The sequence below is a fragment of the Muntiacus reevesi genome, chromosome 2 (genome assembly GCF_963930625.1).
Source record: "Muntiacus reevesi chromosome 2, mMunRee1.1, whole genome shotgun sequence".
Taxonomy (NCBI): Eukaryota; Metazoa; Chordata; class Mammalia; order Artiodactyla; family Cervidae; genus Muntiacus; species Muntiacus reevesi.
Window position 1 is genome coordinate 221,903,497 of NC_089250.1, and position 24,603 is coordinate 221,928,099.

The 24,603-nt window shown below is 47.9% G+C and overlaps 1 protein-coding gene, 1 non-coding gene and 1 pseudogene across 2 annotated transcripts in view; 1 reads left to right on the plus strand and 2 right to left on the minus strand.

Annotated features, from left to right (window-relative positions):
• Positions 1–24,603, plus strand: part of PLCG2 (phospholipase C gamma 2) — a 154,284-nt gene that overhangs the window by 70,223 nt on the left and 59,458 nt on the right. The window contains exons 6-9 of the mRNA XM_065925092.1: positions 4,860–4,944; positions 6,895–6,978; positions 13,943–13,986; positions 15,597–15,669. Of these exons, the coding sequence (XP_065781164.1) occupies positions 4,860–4,944; positions 6,895–6,978; positions 13,943–13,986; positions 15,597–15,669 (286 nt within the window). The remainder of the gene's footprint in view (positions 1–4,859; positions 4,945–6,894; positions 6,979–13,942; positions 13,987–15,596; positions 15,670–24,603) is intronic.
• LOC136162037 (U6 spliceosomal RNA) lies at positions 17,296–17,402 on the minus strand. The gene has a single exon (XR_010661889.1). It is a non-coding gene; the product is annotated as a U6 spliceosomal RNA (small nuclear RNA).
• On the minus strand, positions 18,744–22,698 carry LOC136159085 (nucleolar protein 8 pseudogene; annotated as a pseudogene).

The window sequence follows — 24,603 nt, forward strand, 5'->3', positions numbered from 1 at the left end:
CTTTTCATCTTGCAAAACTGAAACTCTCTACCCATCAAACCATTACCCCATTTTCCCTCCTGCAGCCGCTGGTAACCTCTATTCTTTCTTCTGTCTCTGAATTTGCCTCCTACGGGTACCGCCTGAGTGGAAGGATGCTGTGTTTGGACTGCCTTATTTTACTTAGTGTGATGTCTTCATGAATCACGTATGTTACTATAGCAGGTGTCAGAACTTCCTTCCTTTTTAAGGCTGAATGGTATTCCACGAGATGCACATGACATGATCTTCATTGCTGTGTGCAGAATCTTTTTTTTTTTCCTTTTAGTTGCAGCATGTGATCTCTTAGTTGCAGCATGTGGGATCTAGTTCCCCAAGCAGGGATCCAACCCAGGCCCCCTGCACCGCGAGTGTGGAGTCTTAGCCCCGGACCACTGGCGAAGCCCCGACCTTGACAGCATGGAGGAGCAGGTCTTGGGCATTCTGTAGCGTGCCCCTCCGTTTGTGTGGCTCTGGCGCTTTCGTCACAGTTAGACTGGAGATAAGGGTAACCCGAGGCTGTGTTTGGGAAGAGCACAGGGAGGCGAACATTGTGGAGGTGAGGGTCTTTTCCTTCACCTCAGTCAAGGGCTGTCTGCTCTCACCTGGTCTGTCGAGAGTGGTGGAAATCTTGACCATCTGGCCAAAGTGGTGTTTTCCAGATCTCTCCTTTGTAATGACCCCCCCGCCAACCCACCCCGCCATCCCCACTCTGTTTTCTGGGAATCAGTCACTAAGTCCAGCCCATGTGAAAGGAGGGCAAACTGTTTTTTTCACCTCCCCTTAAATCGTAACATGTTTACGTTTCCTTGTAACTCTTGGGAAGGGTATCAATGCCAGCATTGTAGTTCAACCAGTGGGATTTGATATCTAGCTTGAAAAGTTGCCTTTTGTTTGTCATTTGGCTTGCGTCTTGTGTTTCAAAGTGGACGTACGATGCAGTAGGAAGTGCCCCTCACAAGAAGCGCTTCTGGGGTCACTGTAGGATTCTGGCCTTAGTGCCAGGCTCCGCTGTTCCGTCTGCTTTCTTAGAATTTCATCCTCGTTGTTGCTGTTCACGTTGAAGGGGCTCCTTGAGGTCAGGGATCTGGCCGGTTGGTCAGATGAAACGAAAGGCCCTCCCTTTTCATTCCTTCATGTAGCATCAGACAACTAGATCGTTCCCCCTTTGGAAGCTTTCCTTATGACATGTCCAGGCCTGGGGACATTGGGTCTAAGGCAGAAATGTTTTGACATTTACCCTGGCCAGATTTCCAGAAACCCCCGCTTTTTGAATCTGTAGAGTTTAGTTGCCTCTTATCTGGGAATTAGGTTTCTAAGGTCAGTGCATTAGGTGAAAACTTCTCCTGTCAAAATACCCCTTGAGAAAGCCCCTGGACCTTCTGGACAGCCCCTGGATCTGCATTCCTCAGGGTGGGGCTCACGGGTGGGTCCTGTGGAGGGGCCCGCAGCCCTCAGGGTTGTGGATGTTTCTTTCCTACCTTGCCCTTGCTCCTTGGCCCGTAACCCTGACTTTGCATAAGCCGAGCCTGCACTTCCTGTTCTTGCTCAGCCGGGCCTTCAGGATGCAGAAGGGGCAGACTTACAGGTGTGTAGTCCAGTTCTCTCTTCAACAGGAAGGCAAATCGGTTCCCCGTGGTCAGCAGTCCTGGCTCCAGGACAGCCTGGCGGGGTGGGGGTGGGGGGTGGTGGTGGCTGTGCCTGCCCCACAGAAACTCTGCTTCTCTCTGTCTGGGTGGGGATCACAGATTTTCATTTCCAGCAGATTCCCAGCTGACGCTGATACTGCCGGTCCAGGGACCCTACTTAGAGGAGCAAGCTTCTAGAGCTGAGCTGTCCACATGTCACTATTTAAATCTAAATTAATTACAGTTAAATAAAATTTTAAAAATTCGGTTCCTTGGTCGCCCTAGGTGCCTTGGACTGCTCCGATCTAGAACATTTGCAACACTGTAGAACATTCTGTTGGGCAGCACTAAGGTTTGCTCTCAGCTCTTCACACTTACTGGTTGGATGAGTTTGGGAAAATTGCTCAATTTCCCTGTGCCTTGGTTTCCTCATTTGTAAAAGAGATCCCGGTTCCTACCTCCTGGGATTGGTGTGAGGATTCAGTGGGTTAGTGTATGAGAAGTGCTTGGCCAGCACCCGGCCTGCGGTGGTGGGTGTGGTGGTGGTTTAGTCGCTCAGTCGTGTCCCCCTCCCGTGGTTCTCTGTCCATGGAGTTTTCCAGGCAAGAACACTGCATTGGGTTGCCGTTTCCTTCTCCAGGAGTCTTCCTGACCCAGGGATCCACACCCGGTCTCCTGCATGGCAGGCAGATTCTTCACCATCTGAGCCACCATTACAATAAGCCAGGGATGGCGGGCCTGTTGGTAATCAGCCTCAGCGTGGCAGGGAAGTTTTCTGGGGCCATCAACACCCCGGGGTGCAGTGTGGTGGGTTCTGGGACCAGGCCAGCCTGAGGAGGGGAGGGGCCCTGGTTGTTTATTGCCTCTAGGGCAAGGAATCACTTTTTTGCCATCTCTCCCCAAAGGAATCGCCCCAGTTCCTAGCCCACTTCACAGGCTGAGCCTGCAGGGAACAACGTGAGCTGTGGGTTTGTGTGCAGGAAGCTTATGGAATGCGTAGGGGACCCCGCACCCATGGAAGTGAAGGCCGGGAGAATTGCTGGGCTCCGATGCCGTCGCAACCACAGTCTCAGCTCCCTGGTGGAGCTCCAGGATGGCCCTGCAGAACTGCCCCAAATCAAGGCCAGAGGGCAGGGTGTGACCGTGGCCGAGGCCCTCTCTTTCTTTGAAGACAAGTCCTGGACAGGGAGAGGGGTGAAGTTGGGAACTGCTAGTTTCCTGCCCTCCAGTGGCTGAGAATCCGAGTGCCAGTCCTGGCTGGGGGTCAGATAGGTCCTGACCACATGCCCAGGGCGGGGAGGGAGGGAGAGGTCCCTGCACTGGAGCTCGAGGAGTTCTTCAGCCCCCGCCTCTACCTGGAGGCTCAGCTGCTCTGCTCTGAGGGGGGCCCATTGGAGCAGGGGGCTCAGACGTCCCAGTGCTCAGATTCTCACACCCCAGGAGGCTGTGTTTGCTCCCCTGGCCCCCAGCAGCTGCCCTGGCTCCCGGCTCCCCAGTCTGTCTGTTGCTGGTTGTGGGAGAGTCTCTTGGCCCTGTTTCTGCCTGGAAGTTCTGGGTTTCACAGGGCACTCTCTCCTCTCCCCTGGTCCTGGATGAGCCCCCGGGGCCACCGTCTTGGCCAGACCCTCACCCTGCCTCGTTTTGTAGTGCCAGCACCCCCCCCCCCAACTTCCCTGCCTTCACCCCACTCCGGCAGGCTCTTCATGGACACCCCAGGGCAGGGTGAGAAAGGGGCCTCAGCCAGTCTACTCGCTGCTCTGCCCAGCCAGCCCCGCCTGGCGTGCTGGGGAGTTTGTGTGGCTCCCACCGTCTCTCGGGAGAAGCCCTGGATGCCAGCTCCAGGAGCAGGGGGCATAGGGGGCACCAGGCCCATGACGGTCTCTGGCATCAGGGAGGCCGTTAGACGAGAGGCAAGGATGCTGGGGGTGGGGCCACGAGGCGGCCAGGAGGCCGCTTGGCCGTCTCCCGGGGCGGCTGCTGGCTGGGACGTGCCGCTTCCTTCTGGGCGAGTAGACGGGGTAGGGGAAGCGGGGCTGCCGTCTGCCCACAGCCTGGGCAGACTTCCTTCCTGGCCGCGCATAGCCCCTGTCTGGTCTGACGTCTCTGAGAACACGGCGCAGTTTTCTTTGGCCATAGCCAGAGGCTCCCCGGGACCACCCTTGCTCGCTCTGCTGAGCATTTGGCTCTGCAGCCACAAGGGTCTGGAACGCGTGCCCTTGACCCCCTCCTCCCCCGACTCTGTTTCTGCCGTTCCCTGGGAGACAGCTAAATGCAGCGCTTACAGACAGACCCAGAGGCCAGCTCCTCTGCAGTCTTATCTCCCACATGCCAGCACCGAACCTCTCTGAGCCCCAGTTTCTTCACCTGGAATGCAGAGGAATCATGGTTGTCCTTGTTCAACCTCTTAAATCATGTCCGGGTCTCTGCAACCCCATGGACAGCAGCACGCCAGGCTTCCTGGTCCTTCACTATCTTCCGGAGTTTGCTCCAACTCATGTCCATCGAGTCAGTAATGCCATCCAACCATCTCATCCTCTGTTGACCCCTTCCTTGTCCTACCTTCCGGCTTTCCCAGCATGAGGGTCTTTTCTAATGAGTCGGCTCTTTGCATCAGGTGGCCAAAGTATTGGAGCTTCTGCTTCAGTCCTTCCAGTGAATATTCAAGGTTGATTTCCTTTAGGATGGACTTGTGATAATGGTGATAACGATATCCACCTTTTAAGGTCTTTAGGGCAGCTCTGATCTTGAGTGTCCTGGCCCCCGCCCTCACTGCCTGTTCTGAACCCTGAGGGTTGAGTGCAGTGAGAGGCGAGGTGACATCATTGCTTGGAGGTATCCAGGGCAGCCTGGCACATAGTAGGTGTTCAGAAAAGGTTGGCTTTTTCCCTTCCTCATCTCTGGCCTTCAGTGACCTCCTTTTGGTTTGAACCCCGGTAACCTTTCCTATCTACCAAGGTCATCTGACAGTGTTTCTGCTCACTCCGTGCATCTCCACTGTGACCCGCGTTCACGGCCAGTCCCCTGATGGTGGGGACCCTCCTTGCACATGGGGTGTCACCCCCACCTTGATCTCGGGCCCTCTGTCCCTAGTCAGCGGTCACTCAGAGCTGGTGGCAGGTCTTCTCGTTGAGGTGGGAGCTGGCAGGAGTAGCAAGACCTTCCACTGTTGAAAGCCCTCAAGTCTGACAGAGCTGGGGTTCCCCTCTTTTGCAGTATCAGCCTCCGGGAGTTGAAGACCATCTTGCCCCTGGTCAACTTCAAAGTGAGCAGTGCCAAGTTCCTCAAAGATAAGTTCCTGGTAAGTTTCGCGGCTCAGCCTGGCGATCCCGGGGTTATGTGTGCCTCTCCCACGAAGCCACTGCACGCCTTCAGGCGCTGTTGCGTGGTGTGCTCAGGAAAGCCCTCCGCCTCCAGACTCATCCGTCTTAGTCCAGACCGGGGGAGCATGTGAAGCTCTCAGGCCCGCGTTCTCCATCCTGACAGAGGGTGTCATCCAGGAAGACCATGTTTACCGAGCTGCTTGGCTCAGGATGTTTCCATCAGTCTAACTTTCCCTTGCCCTCACCAACCCACAGCCTGTTTTTCTTTTAATAATATGAACACATGTGTTTCATTTGGAAAATATTATGAATGATTCCTTATGGAAGTTGCCAGGGAGGTGGCATTTTGTATGCAAGCCATGATAGTGGCTGTGGAGTTGGCTCTTCTCTGCCCTTCCCCTCCTCCCAGCGCCCCCTCCACCCACCCATCCTTCCTTCCATCCCTTCTTCCGCCATCATTTCATTTCTGTTCCTGTGTAGTTAAACTGTTGGTAGATCTGGGGCAGGTTGTTCCATGAGTGAGGGGAGAGGGTAGGGTGGGTGGGGTTCTTCTGAAGGGTGTAAGGATGGAGATGACCCCTGGGGATCCTTTCTGGCCTTCACAGAGGTCCGGACCCTTGTCAAGGACCCCAGCAGGACTCCACCCCAAGAGTCCCAGTTGGAGGCTCTTGGGGCCATGTCACAGGATTTTGTACCCGTGAATTCCCAAAAGAGTTAACCCATTTTATGGCATTTTTTGGCCATCTTTTGGCCCTCCCCCATCATTTCCAACTAGTCCAAGAAGGCAAAACCAGAGAAGGGTGGGGATTGAGAGAAGAGAGGTGAGAGAAGCATTTACCACTGGCCATCCCGTAATTGGGATTTTGTCCCTTATCCTGCCTTTACCAAGCAGGTGTTACGTGAATGTTACCTGGTTTGATTTCAGGAAAGTTCTAGGGGGGTAGTGGCAGTTCTCCCGTTTTACAGAGGAAGGAGCTGAGGGTCTGAGGGGGCTAAGTGAGTTGGACAAAGTGAAGTGAAAGTCGCTCTGTCGTGTCCGACTCTTTGCAGCCCCATGGACTATACAGTCCATGGAATTCTCCAGGCCAGAATACTGGAAGGAGTAGCCTTTCCCTTCTCCAGGGGATCTTCCCAACCCAGAGATTGAACCCAGGTCTCCCACGTTGCTGGTGGATTCTTTACCAGCTGAGCCACAATGGAAGCCCAAGAATACTGGAGTAGGTAGCCTATTCCTTCTCCAGCAGATCTTCCCAACCCAGGAATTGAACCAGGGTGTCCTGCATTGCAGGCGGATTCTTTACCAGCTGAGCTACCAGGGAAGCCGTGAAGCAGTTCAGGGGACTAGCTGTGACTGACGTCGAGCTCTATTAACTCTAAAGGCTCGGTTCTTTTTCTTACAGTACAGTGAAGGTCACTCAGTCATGTCCGACCCTGCGATCCCATGGACTGTAGTCTGCCAGGCTTCTCTGTCCATGGAATTCTCCAGGCAAGAATGCTGGAGTGGGTTGCTGTTCCCTTCTTCAGGGGATCTTCCCGACCCAGGGATTAAACCTGGGTCTCCTGTATTGCAGGCAGATTCTTTACCATCTGAGCCACCTAGGAAGCTGTGCTTTTAAAAATTACCTGTGTGTGTACATACCCTATAAGTATATCTAGATTTGAAAGATTCTCCTGCCCTAAAAGGAGGTCTTCTGCATTATGCCTGTTGGAGTTCTGGCTGAGACCCTTCCCTTCTGGGGAGCTGAAGGGTCTTACCTGGGGTCCCCGGTGGGTATGTTCTCCAAGCAGGGAGATTGGGTTCAGAGGAATGGAAGTTTGCTTTTAGCCAGTGTTGAAGCAGAGCTGGCTATGTCTGTGAACAGGGAGGAGGCATTCTTGTGGTGGACACCAAAAATTGTGTGGTCACTTTTTTTTTTTTATATTTACAGGAAATAGGCGCACACAAAGATGAACTCAGCTTTGAACAGTTCCATCTCTTCTATAAAAAACTTATGTTTGAACAGCAAAAATCGGTAAGACGATTCTTTTTTTCCCCATTCAGTTTTTGAAGGTTTTGATAGTTTTGTTTGACCTTATTTTTTAAAATTGAAGTATAGTTGATGTATAATGTTATATAAATTACAGGTGTACACTTTTTAAAGGTTATACTCCATTTATAGTTATTATGGAAATATGGTTGTATTTCCTGTGTTGTACCACATATCCTTGTAGTTTATTTTGTACATAATATTACAGTTTGTACCTCTTAATCCCCTACCCCTGTCTTGCCTCTCCTCCCTTCCCTCCCTACTGGTAACCACTAATTTGTTCTGTGTATCTGTGAATCTTTTTTTTTCTTTTTCTTTTCTGTTATATTCGCTGGTCTGTTATATTTTTTAGATTCCACGTGTAAGTGATATCATACAGTGTTTGTCTTTCTCTGACTTATTTTACTTAGCATGATACTCTCTAAGTTCATCCATGTTGGGTATGGCAGTATTTCAATATTTCACAGAAATAATGCAATATTTCCTTCTTTTTATGGCTGAGTAGTATTCCATTGTGTGTGTGTGTGTGTGACATCTTTATCCATTCATCAGCTGATGGACATTTAGGTTGCTTCTGTACCTTGACAGTTATTAATAATGCTGCTATGAACAGTGGGTTCATGTATCTCTTTGAATTAGTACTGTTGTTCCTTTTGGATATGTATACCCAGGAGTGGATATGCTGGGTCATATGGCAACTCTGTGGTAAGTTTTTTTTAGAAACCTCCATACTGTTTTCCACAGTGGCTGCGTCGGTTTATATTCCCACCAACAGTGTCTGAGCGTTTCCTTTTCTCCACTTCCTCGCCAGCTTTTGTTATTCGTGTTCTCTTTGACGATGGCCATTCTGACAAGTTCGAGGTGATACCTCTTTGTGCTTTTGATTGACATTTCCCTGATGATTAGCGATGTTGAGCATCTTTTCTTGTGCCTGTCAGCCATCGGCATGGGTAGGATGATTCCTAAGCCAACGATGAAACGATGCTTCTCTTTCCCCTGGGTTTTGAAGTCTGGCCCATTCCTAAGAGACCCATGAGAAGTGTTCTGTCTTCCTTCTAGTCCAGGACATAGACAGTGGGAATGACAGTGATGTCCTGTTTTCATCTGTTCGATAGGCAAAGGTCTTGAATGGGATAGAGTTGAGGGGACAGGGTGGGGAAATGACCGTCTCCTACCTTCTTGGTGGGAATGTGAGTGCCTGTTAGTCTGATTGGAATTTAGTCTGGGACTATTAAAGTAAAAAGGTTCAGCTAACTCTACTGTGTCAACTTGTTCTGGAAGGAAATTTACCAAAGTATTAATAGTTAACTACCTCTGGGTTGAGGGATTATGTGTGTGTGTTGTTCTTTTTATAGTTGTGTTCCTATAATGAGAATGTTTTTTGATTACGATAATGTGCTATTTTAAAATTAAGATGGGCATGCATTTTGACCTGACAGTGGCATTAGGGGCTCTGTTTTAGAGAAATGAAAGCACTGAGATCTAGGAGTGTATTACCGGGCTGTTTACTGCAGCATTACTTATGCTGGCCGAATACCTGGGAGCCATCTGAATGCCTCTCAGGAGTGTAATAGCCGGGTAAGTTATGGTCCCGTCGTACTGTGGGACCCTGCAGCTGATTAAGAAGCCTGAGTTCATTGGGTTTCTGTCCTTCCTGAGAGCTGTTGATGATATTTTGTGAGGAAAACCAGCAGCAGAAATGAGGAGCCAGGTCTGACTTCTTGGTAACAAACAGTAATCCTCCTGTATACGTCTGCATGTGTTTCTATGAACAAGGAGAAGAGTACGCACACCTCACATTTAATGTTGATTTTCTGTGTGTCCTGGAGGGATTTGAGAAAATGTGCCGGCGAGATAATTAAATTTTTCTTTGCTTCCCTCAGTTTTCTTCAGCTTGTTCCAAGTAGCACACTACTTTTGCAATGAAAAAAAAAAAGAAGTCCCATTAAGCATAAGGCGTAAAAAGGGAGGTGCTGGGTGCAGTGCGTGGAGCAGTGTGCCTGGTGGTCGCTGCTGTTGCTGTCGGGACAGGGCTCCGCAGGCGGCCGAGGTGGGTCTGGAGCAGGGAATGGGCAGGACTCTGTGTGATTTTGGGCCAGCCACTGACCCCTCCCGGCCTCAGTCTTCCCATCCGTGCAGTGGGCGTGATGAGTCTCACCCCACCGGGCTCTGGGGAAGGCGGAACGAGGATTTGGAGGTCAGGAGTGCAGACGTTTTAAAGCGATGAGCATGCGAGACAGTTATCAGTCACCTTCTTCCAGCAGACTGGCCGCAGGGCCACACCTCTTGATAGTGACCACTGGCTGTGGGACTTTGGGTGTATCTGAGGCAGATACATCCAAATGGGAGAAGCATTTCTTGTCTGCCTAGATTGGGGAAAAATACATGCTTGTATAGAGTAAAAGATTGAGTTGCAGTGTGTTCACTTTTTTACCCATGTAATAATTAGTGCTTGGTTTGCCAAGTAGAGTAGAAAGAAATGGTAGACTTTGGGAGTTGAAAGAGTTGAATTCCAGCCCCCAGGTGGTTTTGGGGGAAGCCATCTTGCTCCATCACTCAACCTCCTCTATAAAATGAAAGTATTAAATCAAGTCTTTGGTTATACAACTTTTTAAACTACTCAGTCCCCTCTTCTTTTTTATATGAAACCTTAATTAAGACAATTCTGCTGCATAAAAGCTGATCAAAACACTTTTTAGATTTAAATCTACAGCTTTCATTTATAATCAGATTTTGAGAGCAATGAAAATGTTGTGATAATAGTATGTAAACGAAGTCCAGAATAATGACAATTGCTGTCTTAGGCAGTTGACCAGGACTGAGAAAAAGTTGATTCACTCAAGATAAGCAGTTGCAAGAAAAACAGTACTTATCATTTGCCGTGACATTTCAAGCTGCTGTCTCATCAGATGGAGGGCAGGCGACGCTTGGGAATACGTTTTGCATAAAAGCTGTTGTACCTGCCAGTACAGGTTACCCACTGATAATCTCCACCATGATCAAATCCCACATAAGAGAACTTTTCACTGTGGTTCTTTTTAAAGCGAATGTTTGTGTGTTTGAGAGGGAGGAGGGAGAGAGAAATTTAAGTCAAATTTCTGCATAATCCATGAGTCCTAGATGGCCAGTTTTTTGGGGGAAATGTCTGTACCTACCAGAAGTTACCCCTGGTGGTCAGAATGCCACATTCAGCCGGCATTTGGTTGGTACTCAGCCTAGTGGTTGAAATGTTTTTTCCCATCCAAGTACTAACCAGGCCTGGCTCTGCTTAGTTTCTGAGATCAGATGCGATCAGGCATGTTCAGGGTGGTGTGGCTAAGTGTTTTTAAAATGAATTGTCTGTGTTTAAAACTTGGAAGCTTTCTTATTAAGATCCAGATTTTTTGCTTCTTTTGGGAAAAAAATATCATGTTCTGGCTATCTTTGGCAACCTCTGAGTGGAGGGAAGAATGCTTTCTGGTTTGTCCCAGCCCTGCCTCCCACCCCCATGCAGCTCTCTTTACTAATTTAGGGGCCAGGGTCACCTCCCCTGGTCCCTATAAGACTTTTTGGGTCAATAGCCTCTTCTCTGTTTCATTGGCGGGTATAACTGTCCTGTCTGGCAACTGCATGTTTTAATTCAGTGAACTTGGAATTTGATTAACAAAGCCCCAGGCTCTATAGATAGTTGCTGGTCCACTTGAGAAGCCTCACTGCTCTTGTGTATGTAAATGCCTCTCCCCCAACTGTCAGCGGGCTTCCCTTGTGACTCAGCTGGTAAAGAATTTGCCTGCAATGTGGGAGACCTGGGTTTGATCCCTGGGTTGGGAAGATCCCCTGGAGAAGGGAAATGGAGAATCCCATGGACTATATAGTCCACGGGGTCACAGAGAATTTCACTTTCACTTTCCAACTGTCAGCATACCATTTACTTCCCTAGTGCTTCGCTGGAAGCTCAGGGCAGAGAAAAGCATTACCTTGGTGCTCTTAGGGGTTCAGCTGGTTTTCTTGGGCTCCTTGGGGTGATAGAGCTGTTCATGATGGTTGGTGATCCCCAGACTTAAGTCCAGGGAGTGGAGTCCTGCTTATCAGTAGCTGTAGGTTTCCAACCTGAAGTTGCCAGTTCCTTCTCCTGTCTAACTACCTCCTTACATTGCTGCACTCACACCTCAAAGCTTCCAAAACTTTGGCAGCAGGAGGAGGATAAGAACTTAAAATTTCATGTGTGTCCACCCTCTGGAGAGGGGTATATCTCTGACTAGGTTGTAATAACAGTGTTATGACTAAAAGATCACAACTAACATTTGCTAAGTGTAAACTCTATGTCAGGCACTGTGCTATATGTCTTACATGCATTTAATTCTCCTCAAGACCCTGTAGGATAGGAACTCTTATTATCCTCATTTTATGGACCAAAGATGCTGACACGCAGAGAGGTCACTTGCTGGAGGTCAGGTGGCTACTCAGAGCTAGAGCTTCAGTTCTCCTTTGCTCAGCTTCACTGCCCACTCACTGATACTTCTTTTTATTTTTTATTATTTTAAAAATACTTATTGTTTATTTAGCTCTGCTGGGTCTTAGTTGCGACATGCAGGATATAGTTCCTTGACCAGGGATGGAACCTGGGCCCCCTGCAGTGGAGTCTTACCACTGGACCCCCAGGGGTCCCGTTGGGTGTGTGTGTGTGTGTGTGTGTACTTGTTCAGTCACGTCCAACTCTTTGTGACCCCATGGACTGTAGCCCGCCAGGCTCCTCTGTCCATGGAATTCTCCAGGCAAGAATACTGGAGTGGGTAGCCATTCCCTCCTCCAGGGGATCTTCCTGATCCAACCCAGAGATGGAATTTGGGTTATTGCAGGCAGATTCTTTGCCGTTTGAGCCCCTGGGGAAGCCCCTCCCGTTGATACTTTTTAATTTTTTAAACTTTTGTGTTAAGGGAAATTTCAGACATAGGCAGGCAGAGACAATAGTGTGACAAACCCCTTTGCTTTCAGTCTGGTCCCTGCTCTGTACCCCAAGGGGCTGGTTCCTACAAACATGTTCTGCCTCTGCGCACAGGCTTCTGGGGGTTCAGAAAGTGGGGTGATGTGAGACTGCAGGCAGAGGGACCGGAAAGCCGGAGTGTACCTCCTGGTCTTTCCTGGCTCTGGAGTCACCTCTGAAGTAGAGGCACCCCTCTCCTTCATCCTGGCTCCCCGCGTGGCTGGAATGGAGTGAAGCTTTTTCTCTGCTTCATTGCGTGGAGAGGAAGGGGCTGGCTTTCAGTAAGGACCACGTGGAGTGGAAACACTTGGAGGGGAGTCACAGGTGGCCTTTCTCCAGATGTGGGGAACCAGTCTCGGGGGTTTTTTGAGAGGATCTGTTCTTATGCCCCGGTTGACCCAGCGATGTAAGGGCCAAATGAGTCCAGAGAGCAAACAGCATGCCCTCCCTAAAATCCTACCTCCTTAAAAAAAAAGCCATGCTATAAATCAGGGATTCCCCAGCCTCTGGGATCTAATGCCTGATGATCTGAGGTGGAGCTGGTACAATAATAACAGAAGTAGAGTGCACAGTGAATGTAATATGCTTAAATCATCCTGAAACCATCCCCCCGTCCCCAGTCCTTGGAAGAATTGTCTTTCACAAAACCGTTCCCTGGTGCCAAAAAGGTTGGGGACCGCTGCTGTAAATGACATGAACATGAAAGGAAGTCCTTCTAAGTCTTTCTAAGAGAGTGATTCCTAACCTTTTTTGGTGACCTACTTCTTTGAGATGCTGATTAAAGCTACAGACCATCTTTCCAGGAAAAGGAAAAAAAAATACATGCACAGACTTCTGCAGACCGCCTGAGGCTTCCTAGGGGCCAGTGGCTACCTTTTCTAGAACATTGATTTTCCACATGTCATCCTGGATTGCAGGCTATTTGGCAAGAGGACTGGGGCATTGAGGGCAGGAGTCGTTTTAGATTGTTAGCATTTATAGCCTGCCAGGAGCTGCATTTCCATCTGTGTCCTGAATTACTCCAGTGTTGATCCAGTCAGTCTCACTGGAGACTGTTCCAGTCATACTGTCTAACTGGAAATGGACGCACTATGGGTGTGCATGTGTGTGTGTGGTATGTGGGTGTGTGTGCATCCCTGCACATGTGTGTGTGAGATACCTGCTAGGGAGCTGGTGTGGTGGCGGCTGGGGACGGGGGTGTCCCCGGTCCTCCTTGTGGAGGAGCTCACCGCCCTTCATCAACAGCTGGAGTATGAGCAGGCCCTGAAGCCTGGACTAGAGCTACTGATATTTTTTTTTTTCTCTTGAATTCAAGGATGAGAAGTGAGCCCATTGAATTATTAAGGATTTGAAATGTAGCTGTGAGGGTGCAGAAAGGGGTGTGTATTTTCTGCTGGGCATTGCCAGGCAGGACAGTGGTTTAGAGAGCACTTTGGCGAATCTTTGAAAGGTAATGTGCACACCTGGTGTCCAGGTGCTTTCCCACCCAGGAATCCACCTCACGGAAGTGCTGGCACAAGTGGGCGAAGGTAGATATGTGGGAACATTCTGTGTGATACTGGATGTGTTAGCAGAAAATTGAAGGACAGACGTGGAATACAGTGTGAGTTTTCAAAGTAGTGAGGCAGAGCAATTTGAAGTTGCTAAATAATGTCCAAAGTGTGAAACAATAGCAAACATGTTGGAAGACATAGACGTAACATAAGATGATAAGATATAATTTGATAAGATATAATTAATTGAATATCTATAAAATGAACTCAAGATGGAGAACTACCAAATTATTATGAGTGATTGCTCCTCAAGAATCAGGCTGTGAAAGAGGTGAGGAAGACTTCCACCTTTTGTGTCAAGATGTAAATATTTGAATATTTCCAAGTCACATAAACGGCCATGGTAGTTTTTTAACAAAAACTCTTTATTTTCATTGTCTTGACATGTCTAATTTTCTTGTTTTGTGTGTGTGTGTTCTATTTTCTGTTTCAGATCCTTGACGAATTCAAAAAGGATTCTTCCGTGTTCCTCTTGGGGTGAGGCACCCTGCTGGGTTGTAGTTCTGGGCAGCTGTGCCAGGCAGTGGCGCCCTTGTGGGTCTTCCCAGCCCGGCCACCTGACCTCCAGGAGGTCACCTCTCTGGCAGGCCCTGTTCTCCACACAGATGGGGTCCCCTTGTTGGGGAACTGACTATCCTGACTCTCAGTTCAGTTCAGTTGCTCAGTCGCGTCCGACTCTTTGCGACCCCACGGACTGCAGCATGCCAGGCTTCCGTGTCCATTACCAATTCCCAGAGCTTGCTCAAGCTCATGTCCATTGAGTCATGGACTCTAATCAATCCAATGCCACGAATAAATGTGCACAGCAGCAGGATTTGTGGAGTGTTGGGAGGATGGCCCAGAAGGTTCTGTAGAGAAGCCTGCTTGCTTCAGGACGTCCTGGTTAAGCAGGTTGAACAGAATTAAAATGAGTTGAAGCACATAAAGTGCTTTATGTGGTGCATGCCAAGGCTCATAAATAGTGGTGATGATATGATGGCTAAAACAAGTGCTGCAGGACCTGTGAGGCCCTTTACTGAACTTACTGATTCCCCAAGTGGGAGATCTGTAGTGTGCTGTGTCTCCCAAGCCTCTCTACCTGGGAGAAAGGTTTACTGTGGAGTTAACAGCACCCAGAATATGATTTGTGGTCTGCTGACCTGGGCCTGCTTTTAGGAACCAGCCCTCGTTGATGAAGATGCCCTGGCAACTGTTCCTCTGTTGAGTTCTAAACCAGAAACCTGAAAACTCCAAAGTATTCATTCATCTCAATGAATCTGGTTTGTTTGCAGTGTTTTACTGAAAAGATTAGTGTTGGACCATGAGGCTGTTAAGAAAGAAGGCTAGAAATATACACTCAGAGATAGTAGACTTTGGACCCTGAGTGTTTAGTAAAGGGATAAAACTTAAAGCGTGTTTTATCTCCTGTATTTAAAAAAAAACACCCTCCCACCCCCACTGCAGATGCTCAGGGAGAAGTATGCGTTTCCCTGGAGAGCCCTGTTTTACAGGACGTAGCTTGTGTAGCCCTCCTGATCGCTTGTGCTGGTCCAGTGAGGTTCTTTGTCCAGCTGAGCACCCTCTCCAGGAGGCCAGCGGTCAGGCTGAAGGAGTCCCTGTCTCAGGCGGAAGATTCTCCCAGCAGAGGCCCTCCACTGGCTCCCTGGCCCTGGTCTTGCATATTCCAGCGGGTTCTCCCCACCCGCCCAGAGTCGGGGCTTCATCCAGGCCCCTCTCCTGCCTCAGAGCAGACTCTGGGGTCACTTCTCCAGCATCGCCACCCCCTAAATGCACTCCACGGCCAGCCCCACCCTGGCCTCCACTGTCCTGCCTGCCCTGCCTACCCCTGCGAGACCGGCTGGGAGCAGCTGGGTGTGGATTCCAGGGCCTAATTCTCCAGGGTTCTGGTGTCAGCGCCCCTCTTTGCATCCTCCTGAGTCAGGGCTGTCATCTGAGTGACCTTTGTCTTCCCGTCGGCCAGCCCACACCTGACCCCGTTGGGCAGCAGTGGGGGGGGCTCAGCTGGGCGCCCGGGTGTCTGCGGACTGGGACCGCCTCCCAACTACTGACCGCCCCCGTCTAAACACCATGTCTTTCCCCGAGGGCAGCAACACCGACCGGCCGGACGCCTCTGCTGTCCACCTGCACGACTTCCAGCGGTTTCTCTTGCATGAACAGCAGGTGAGGGGAGAGCAGGGTTGGGGTGCTGTGCCCACAGTTGTCACCTTGTCGGCACCTGCCGTCAGGAAACAGGAATCGTCTCCCTGCCCAGTGGCGCCTGGGTGCTGAGGCTCTGGAATGAGGCTGGCCTCGCAGCAGCCCCTTCCCTGGGCACAGATGGAGGAGGGGGCGATGGGGACCCTCACCTGCTGGCCTCTGCTCCCCTGCCTCCGGCTCATCTTGGGGGGCCCTTCCCCGGGAAGCCATCCCTGGCTCAGGGAGGATGGGACTGAGGTGGACGAGCCTGCGGGTCCTCCAAGGGATAAGGCAGCATGCTGTCCTTATGTGACCTGTGGGTGTCTCTCGGGGTGCTTGCGGGTGGGCCCCGAGCTGGTGGCTGAGTCGGCATTCGTGTCGAGCAGTGGTTTTTTATGGGGCCATCCGGGCAGGGGCTGCAGACTCAGGTCAGGGCTATTGGCGTCTAGTGGGGGGAGCCCAGGGCTGCTGCGAGGCGACTGCACCCCACCTTCGCCCCACTCCCGCAGCAAGGAATTCCTCAGCCCCGCGTGTCAGGAGTGCCTCAGGGAGAAGCCGAGCTAGACTGAGAGAAACTGGCATCCTGTCACTAGCCGTGTGACCTTGGGCAGTGGTTCGGCCTGTCTGTGCCCCGCTTTCCTCCTCTTTGAATGGGGCTGAGAGCCCTGCCTCTCAGAATTGTGGGGTTCGGAGAAGATGGTGCTGATCTTTGTGTGCATGTGTGGGTATGTGTGTACACACATAGTCACATTGTCTGTTCAAAAATGTTATTTCTATCACTGGAGTTTCACGTGCTTTTATTCCCTTTAGTTGTTTTTAAAGATTTTAAAAGCCTTTATTGAATTTTTACAATACCGCGACTGTTTTGGATTTTGTATTTTTTGGCCCTGAGGCACGTGGGATTCTCAACTCCTTGATGAGGGATCGAACCCTCACCTGTGCGTTGGAAGGCAAAGTCTTAACCACTGGACTGTGAAGGACGTCCTTTATTTCTGTTTTAATAGACTTTTTAAGAACAGCTTTAGATTCATGATGATATCCAGCTCATTTACTTTAAAAAATACTTTGTATGTACAGCATCTCAAACAAACACAAAAGTAGATAGGCTGGTATCATAAACTACTGTGGACCCATCACTCAGATTACAGAATTATGAATGTTTTGCTACTTTCATTTCATCCCTCTTCCATCCCCACATCCACGTGTCTCCCTTCCCTTCCCTCCTTCTTCATTTCTTTGTTGGCAAATTCTAATGGAAACCCCAGACTCTGTATCATTCCATTTGTAAATACTCCAATATGTCTCTCTCGTGAAATGGAGTTTTTTTTTTTTTTTAACAAAACAGGACAGTAGCACTCTTGTTAACACCTTTCGCAACCAGCGCTAACTTCTTTTTTTTTTTTTTAACACTATGAAAACGCTTTAATGGTGGCGGCTGTACAGAACGTGATGTCAGGATAGGAAAGCACACACACAGTGAGACAGACTACCAGAGTGGCTGTGAGTGAATAAAGAATTCCCACGGCCTCGGCCTCCCGGCTCCGGCGGCTCTAGGCCACCTCCTCCTCGGCCTCCTCCTCAAACTCGCCCTCCTCCTCGGCCGTGGCGTCCAAAAATATGGAACGCTTCACGAATTTGCGTGTCATCCTTGCTCAGGGGCCATACTAATCTTCTCTGTATCGTTCCAATTTTAGTACATGTGCTGCCGAAGCGAGCACAAGCGCTAACTTCTTAGTGTCAGCACCCATCCCGTGTTCAGATGCCATTGGTTGTAGGGAGATTGATGAACAGAGACACACACTTGGATGAGTCCGGCCGCAGGAAGGTCCAGGCGGAGCGGGTAGCTGCGGTGGTTCATGATGAATGGTGATCAGGATGCTGGGGTGCATGGGAGTGACCAAGGGAATTCTTACTTGCCCACCTGGGACTATGACCCAGGGCAGGTGAAATGAGGGGGATAGATGAAGTCTCTTGGACCCAATTACATGTAAGGTGCTGAACTGCCCGGAGATCGAAGCAGAGAGAGAGGCACCCATGCTGTCTGCTTTTTCTCCATGCTCTTGCTTGCACTGAATTACTCAGTTTTGTAAGGAGGTTTTGGAGTTAAATGGTTAAACCCCTGGGGACAACTTACCATGTATCCTGGATCCACCGCCTCGTGCAGGGTAGTGGTATTCCCAGGAGGGTCCATTCCTGGATCCACCTCCTCGTGCAGGGCAGTGACATTCCTGGGAGAGTCCACTGGCCCCACACTGGCCCCATCACTGGGCTGCCCTCAGAGGTCAGGGTCACGGGCTGGCTGCAGAGTGCAGAGAGTTCGGATCCCACATCCAGGGGCCAGGACTCGGGCAGACTGAGTGCCTCCATGTGAGTGTGCATGGCGGAAGCAAGGGGTGGGGCCCGGGGCCATCAGTCTCGTGGACCCTAAATGTCTCTGTGGGTCGCTGAGCTGGTGACCCGGGGCCTGGAGGCTCATGTGAAATAACCGCTGCCACACTTGGTGTGCGAGTTAGTGCAAGTTTCTCAGAAAACACTTTGGGAAAAATGGAGTTAATATGGAAACTTTGAAAACAGCCTTCTGCACTTTAATAATTGCTCTCCTAGGAACTTATCCTAAAGAAATGAGAGCAGCATATTTTTTTTTTGGAGGTAGGGTGTACTTAATACAATCAAATATTTCAAGTATAATTTACATGAAACATAACTTGGAAAATATACGTGCTCTGATGCATATATTTTGAAAAGCTTTATGTAAACCTCATGTCAGGAAATGCTCATTAGTTATTGAAGTTGGAGGGCAAGGAGATTATTATACAAAAGTATTTTGAGGGACTATCTTATGCTTCATTAAAATAAAGGTTTAGGTTGTTTGAAGTAATTAGGTAAGAGCAGATAGGAAAGCTACAGAGAAAGAAAGCAATCAGAATGATATCCACCAGATAAGATTTTGAATATTCCTTCACTCTGAATTCTTTGCCAGCTAAAATATTTTCTAGATCACTCCAATTTCCATGGTGAGACTTGTTTACATTTGGTATCAAAACTAATAGTGACATTTATTATTTTGGTTTCACTCTCCTTTTGGCGTCTTTATGTTTCTTTGGACAGTCCATACTTAAGTTGTTTGTTCTGATTTCCCAAGAATTCCTGCTAATATTACTTCCCACTCCTCTCCAAAATAAGTCTGAACCATGAAGTCTGTCATCATTCTTAGAGAAGAAGAAAAATCTAGTAGTCTCTTTCTCAGGTAATGATACTTCTTCAGGGCTGTGCTTTTTGTCATCCCCTTCTTCAGTAATGTCTTCCTCTTCTGAACTGCTGTCTTGGAAACCAGGGCCTCCCTGACAGGCGATCTTCCCAAGTTTTACTGCTTCAACTCTACAGGTCTCTTCCTTTTTATCTTTGGCATCAGACTCAAAAAAGGAAAATGTGAATCTGCTGGTTTGTTCATCCCAAATCATCAGAGCTGTAGGGTCCTGGACTACCTCAGCTTTCTCTCCATCAGAGTCCAAATTCCAAGATGTGTTATCTTCCTTTTCACTGGTATCTTTTACAGTCTGGAATATTTGTTTTAAATCTGTAGCAATGTTATAATCCTATCACTTCATGGCAAATAGATGGGGAAACAATGGAAACAGTGACAGACTTTATTTTTTGGGTTCCAAAATCACTGCAGATGGTGACTGCAGCCATGAAATTGAAAGACACTTGCTCCTTGGAAGAAAAGCTATGACCAACCTAGACAACATATTAAAAAGTAGAGACATTACTTTACCAACAAAGGTCCTTCTAGTCAAAGCTGTGGTTTTTCCACTGGTCATGTATGGATGTGAGAGTTGGACTAGAAAGAAAGCTGAGTGCCAGAGAATTGATGTTTTTTTTTTTTCCCTATTTATTTTTATTAGTTGGAGGCTAATTACTTTACAATATTGTAGTGGTTTTTGCCATACATTGACATACATTAGCCATGGATTTTGAACTCTGGTGTTGGAGAAGACTCTTGAGAGTCCCTTGGACTGCAAAAAGATCCAACGAGTCAATCCTAAAGGAAATCAGTCCTGAATATTCACTGGAAGGACTGATGCTGAAGCTGAAACTCCAATACTTTGGCCACCTGAGGCGAAGAGCCGACTAATTTGAAAAGACCCTGATGCTGGGACAGATTGAAGGTGGGAGGAGAAGGGGATGACAGAGGATGAGATGGTTGGATGGCATCACCAATGCAATGGGCATGAGTTTGAGCAAGCTCCGGGAGTTGGGATGGACAGGGAGGCCTGGCATGCTGCAGTTCATGGGGTCGCAGAGAGTCAGACACGACAGAGACTGAACTGAACTGAACTGAATGTTATAACACATTTCTTTAGACACCTCAGGTAGTTTCTCAGCTTCCTCCCTTTTCTTCTTTTGTTTTGCTTTACTTTCTTTGAGTTTATCATCTTGCTTTCTTTCATAAGCGGCATGGTCATGCCTCATTGAATCATAATGTCTGATGTCCTTAAATTTCTTTGCAGCTACTGATCCTTTGCTTGTAGAATTGCTTAAGCTGATCTGCAAAACGCTCTGCACAACATTCAGGGCTTTCAAAAAAACTTTTCTGCAGCAAGCTCTTCCTCCTCAGCTGTTTTCTTTTCATTTATTTCTTCCTGTTCCTCTTCACTATCACTTTCTAGAAATCGGGAGTCAGTGCCAAAGTGAGACTGCAAATTCATGAGCTTCTGTACAGCTCTGCCCTCAAACTGAGGTTTAATTCTGAACCTGTTATTGTCATCTTCAGAACAAGATTCCTCATCATCACTGCTGTCAAAGAGCTTCCCAGAGGCTCTACCCATGGACTCTTACCAGTTCCTCTCCTGGATGGCTTTGCTTCTGAGTGGATGTCTCCTCTGTTTCACTTTCACTGTTGGAACCAAAGATGATGTGCGTCGGCTTGTCCTCTGCATGACCGTCCAAATTTGCCAGAGCATTGTGAACCAACTTCTTTTGGACTTCTTTTGCTTTCTGTCTTGCCTCTAAGGCTGCCAAATGTTTCTGATTATCTTCAGCATGCTTATCCTTGGCACTAACATCTGATGAACTGTTAACAGAAAGTGGGAAGTCAGTTTTGCTTCCCGGGGAGTCTCTCCTTGAGAAAACCTCTGGTAGTTTCTTAGGGGCCTTGGAGCTGCACAGATGTGGCCTCCGATCAGAGTCCTCTGCTGAGTTTCTAGTCCTGTGGCAACAGTCTTCATCAAGGTCTCTGCTGTGAGTCTTAGCACCAACACTTAAAGATTTCTTATCTGTCAGTGGCAGCAGACTAGAAATAGGATTCCTGTTTGTCTTTTCTGAACTGTTAGGGGACACCTGCTTTGTGACCCTGGCTCTCAAAAGAAGACTGTCTCTTTTGAGGCTGAATTTGGTTTGAGTCATTTGACTCCTTTGCATGTTGGAAAGGAGTCTGTTCACTTGATGGGCCATTAGCACACAGGGACCATTTTTCCATGGACATCTTCTTGGCTTCCTCAAGTTTCAAGGAAATTTGATCTTTATTAATATTGTTAGAGGCGACACTCTCTTGCAAGGAATTTTTCATTGAATCCTTTCCGTGGAGACAGCCCACTCCTTTGAAAGCCTGAAATTTTGACTTTAAGGTATTTTCCTTTGGTTTCTGTTTTCCACGTGGGTTCTCTTTTCCTTCTAAAAGAGAAGCCACAATCTCCTCGGGACGACTACACTGCTGGCCTCTGTGGAGGTCACCTGGAGTCCTTTGGCTCTTGGAGGCCCTGTCACGCTTGGCCGTGGTTTCCTGGCCATTGCTCTCAGTCTTGTCTTTTGGAGCCTCCTGGTTACTGCCAGCCAACTGTTCCAAATTAGCCAAAGTCAGATCCACACGGAGACAGTTTTCCATCAAGGTGTTATACTCCTCATCTCCTCCAGACTCAGTTGATTCTGATATGGAATCAGCATCTTCACTGGACTCAGTCAGAGATTTACAACCAAGAGCCTTAACTCTGTGACTGAGGGCTATCTCTGTTTTTTCTTTTTTGTACTTTAATACAGCCATCAGAAAGAGCATACTTTTTAAATGTTTTTCAAATAAGTTTTCTTGTACATAGACTTTTCTGTGAAAAATCTACACTGTTTTTGATCTTACCAGAACTTTTTTTCATTGCAGTGATTTCATCTGTATCTCCTGAAGTAGAATCACAACCACTTTCCATAACATTATTTTCACTGTTGAGGCAAGAGACATTGTTTTTGAGGCGTAAACCTGTTGAAGTATGAAATTTGTGAAAATCAGATTTAAAAACCATCCCTTACCAACTTCAAAGGGATCATTTTCAATTTCACTTGAGGACCATGTCGTTTTCTCTAAGTTTTCCTCTCTTGCAATCATTAGTCTTAATTCATCTTCAGAATCAGTATCATCATCAGATATGCTATTTCTGTTTTTGGTAGTTTCTAAACCAGAAGTCTGAAAAAATACATTTTAAAATTTCTGACCATCATCATCATCAGTTGTAGAGGGTGATTTAGGAGTAATGGAATTATGGGGTGTTTCTCGTGCAACCTGTTGTTTTAAATGTGGACTCTCCGTTACACTACGAGGTTTTGATCTGATGGTTAGAGATGCAGCGGAACCCTCATTCTTCTGCACCTTTACTGTCTTCTTGGCAGGGCTGTGAAAGTCAGAGAATCCTCCTCGCCGTTTCTTACTCATAGGACCGTTCCCTCCTTCCACTTCCCAAGGGAGGTTGGATATAGGGACAGCCTTTGTGAAATCCTCCCCTATCTTCTTTAACTTGTGGCAGTATTTTGAGGGATCATACTTCAGGATTTTACTTTATGTTCATTCTTTAGATGAAGGACAGGGAAGACTCTTCCAGATTTACTCCCAACCCAGGTTTTGTGCCTGGTACTTCTGTTCCTGGCAGTTTTCACATGGAAATCCACCACCTCCATCTTTTCTAACAAGCTGGTGTGATGGCGGCGTTGTAATACATGTGAGAATTTCAGAGAACCCGTCTGAACTTCCATCTGGGGACTGGTCAAGTGGGCTGCAGTCCAGCCCTGGGAGGGACAGGTGACGTGAACTGACCCGAATCTGATGTGTCTGGGACTCAGTGTTGGGTCAGCTTATTTAATGACCTGAAACCTCAGCTATCTTATTTATTTAACCAGAGAATAATGTTATACGTAGCTCCTGGGCTTGTGTGAGTTCAAAATGAGCCACACATGACAAGGTTGAGGGCAAAGCCTGGCGTGCCGCCCTGCCCAGCGTGGACCACTTCATCACAGTTAATTCTCTCCTCGTATTCTCATCATTGCCATTATTGCAGTTGCCAGCACAGTACCCCACACCACAGAGACACTTTTTTCTTTTCATTTTCAGCCATGTGGCATGTGGCATCTTGGTACTCTGACTGGGGAACAAGCCTGTGCCCCCTGCATTGAAATGGTGGAGTTTTAACCACTGGACCACCAGGGAAGTCCCACCAAGTAGAAACATTTACTACCCCCCTAGGATATTCATATTTTAAACTCCTTTAGGCAGAAGATTTCTTCTTCACAGCCATTTCAGTTCCAGGTTATGTCGGCTTGGTACCCATGATTTTTTATGCAAAAGCTCTACAGGAGAAGGAAGTAGGAAGTGTCTGGCCTTTGCAGGGCATCTAGGCCTGGCAGGGTGTTTGCATTAAGTATCCTACAATTTGAGTCTCCTGCTCTGGTATTCAAAGATTGTAACACCCTGTACACAAATGAACCAGCTGCTCCCCTGGCTCCTGGCTGTTGGGTGTCCTTCATCCAAGTCAATTTGCAAGAATCAACAGTGAGGCTTGTTGTTGACTTACACCTACCTCATTTGTGTCTGCCCGTATGCTCTATCTTCTTTTAAACTTCCTGTTCTGACCTTCCCATCCAACCACATGTAGCTGGTAGCACATCTGGTTTTATTTTTCTTACAGATAGAGGTTTTAGAATATTAGGAATCCAGAAAACATGAGCCAAAATTGAATGCCTTGGTCATATTTTATCCTTTTGCCTAGGAATATTTGGGGATTTAGGGTTTGAAGAGAAAACAGTGAAGTTCTTTCCGTTATATGTTCTTTTTTCTAAAGGGCTTCCGAATTTCTGAGACTGGGCAGAAGCTGTTTTTGAACTGGTCATGTATCTTTCAGACCTTATTGGTGTCTGAGTAGCAATACTTTGCTAATCTTGACCAATTCTGTGTCGGTTTTCCAAAGTTTGGTTATTTGGAAGCCTAGCTCTCCGAATTACTAGCTGTGTGAAGTTGGGATCGTGTGATGTTCTGAGCTTCTGTGTCCTTATCTCTAAAATGACAGTGACAGTATGTGACTTGCAGAATTGTCTGGATGGAACGAGATGTCACAGGAGGACGACAACTGACCATTCATGTTGCTGTGATTTGAGCACCTTCTGTGTACCAGGTGCTGTTTTAAGCACAGAACTTTTTTTTTTTTCCATTTATTTTTATTATTGGAGGTTAATTACTTTACAATATTGTAGTGGTTTTTGTCATACATTGACATGAATCAGCCATGGATTTACATGTATTCCCCATCCCGATCCCCCCTCCCACCTCCCTCTCTACCCGATCCCTCTGGGTCTTCCCAGTGCACCAGGCCCGAGCACTTGTCTCATGCATCCAGCCTGGGCTGGTGATCTGGTTCACCCTAGATAATATACATGTTTCAATGCTGTTCTCTCGAAACATCCCACCCTCGCCTTCTCCCACAGAGTCCAAAAGTCTGTTCTGTACCTCTGTGTCTCTTTTTCTGTTTTGCATATAGGGTTATCGTTACCATCTTTCTAAATTCCATATATATGCATTGGTATACTGTATTGGTCTTTATCTTTCTGGCTTACTTCACTCTGTATAATGAGCTCCAGTTTCATCCATCTCATTAGAACTGATTCAAA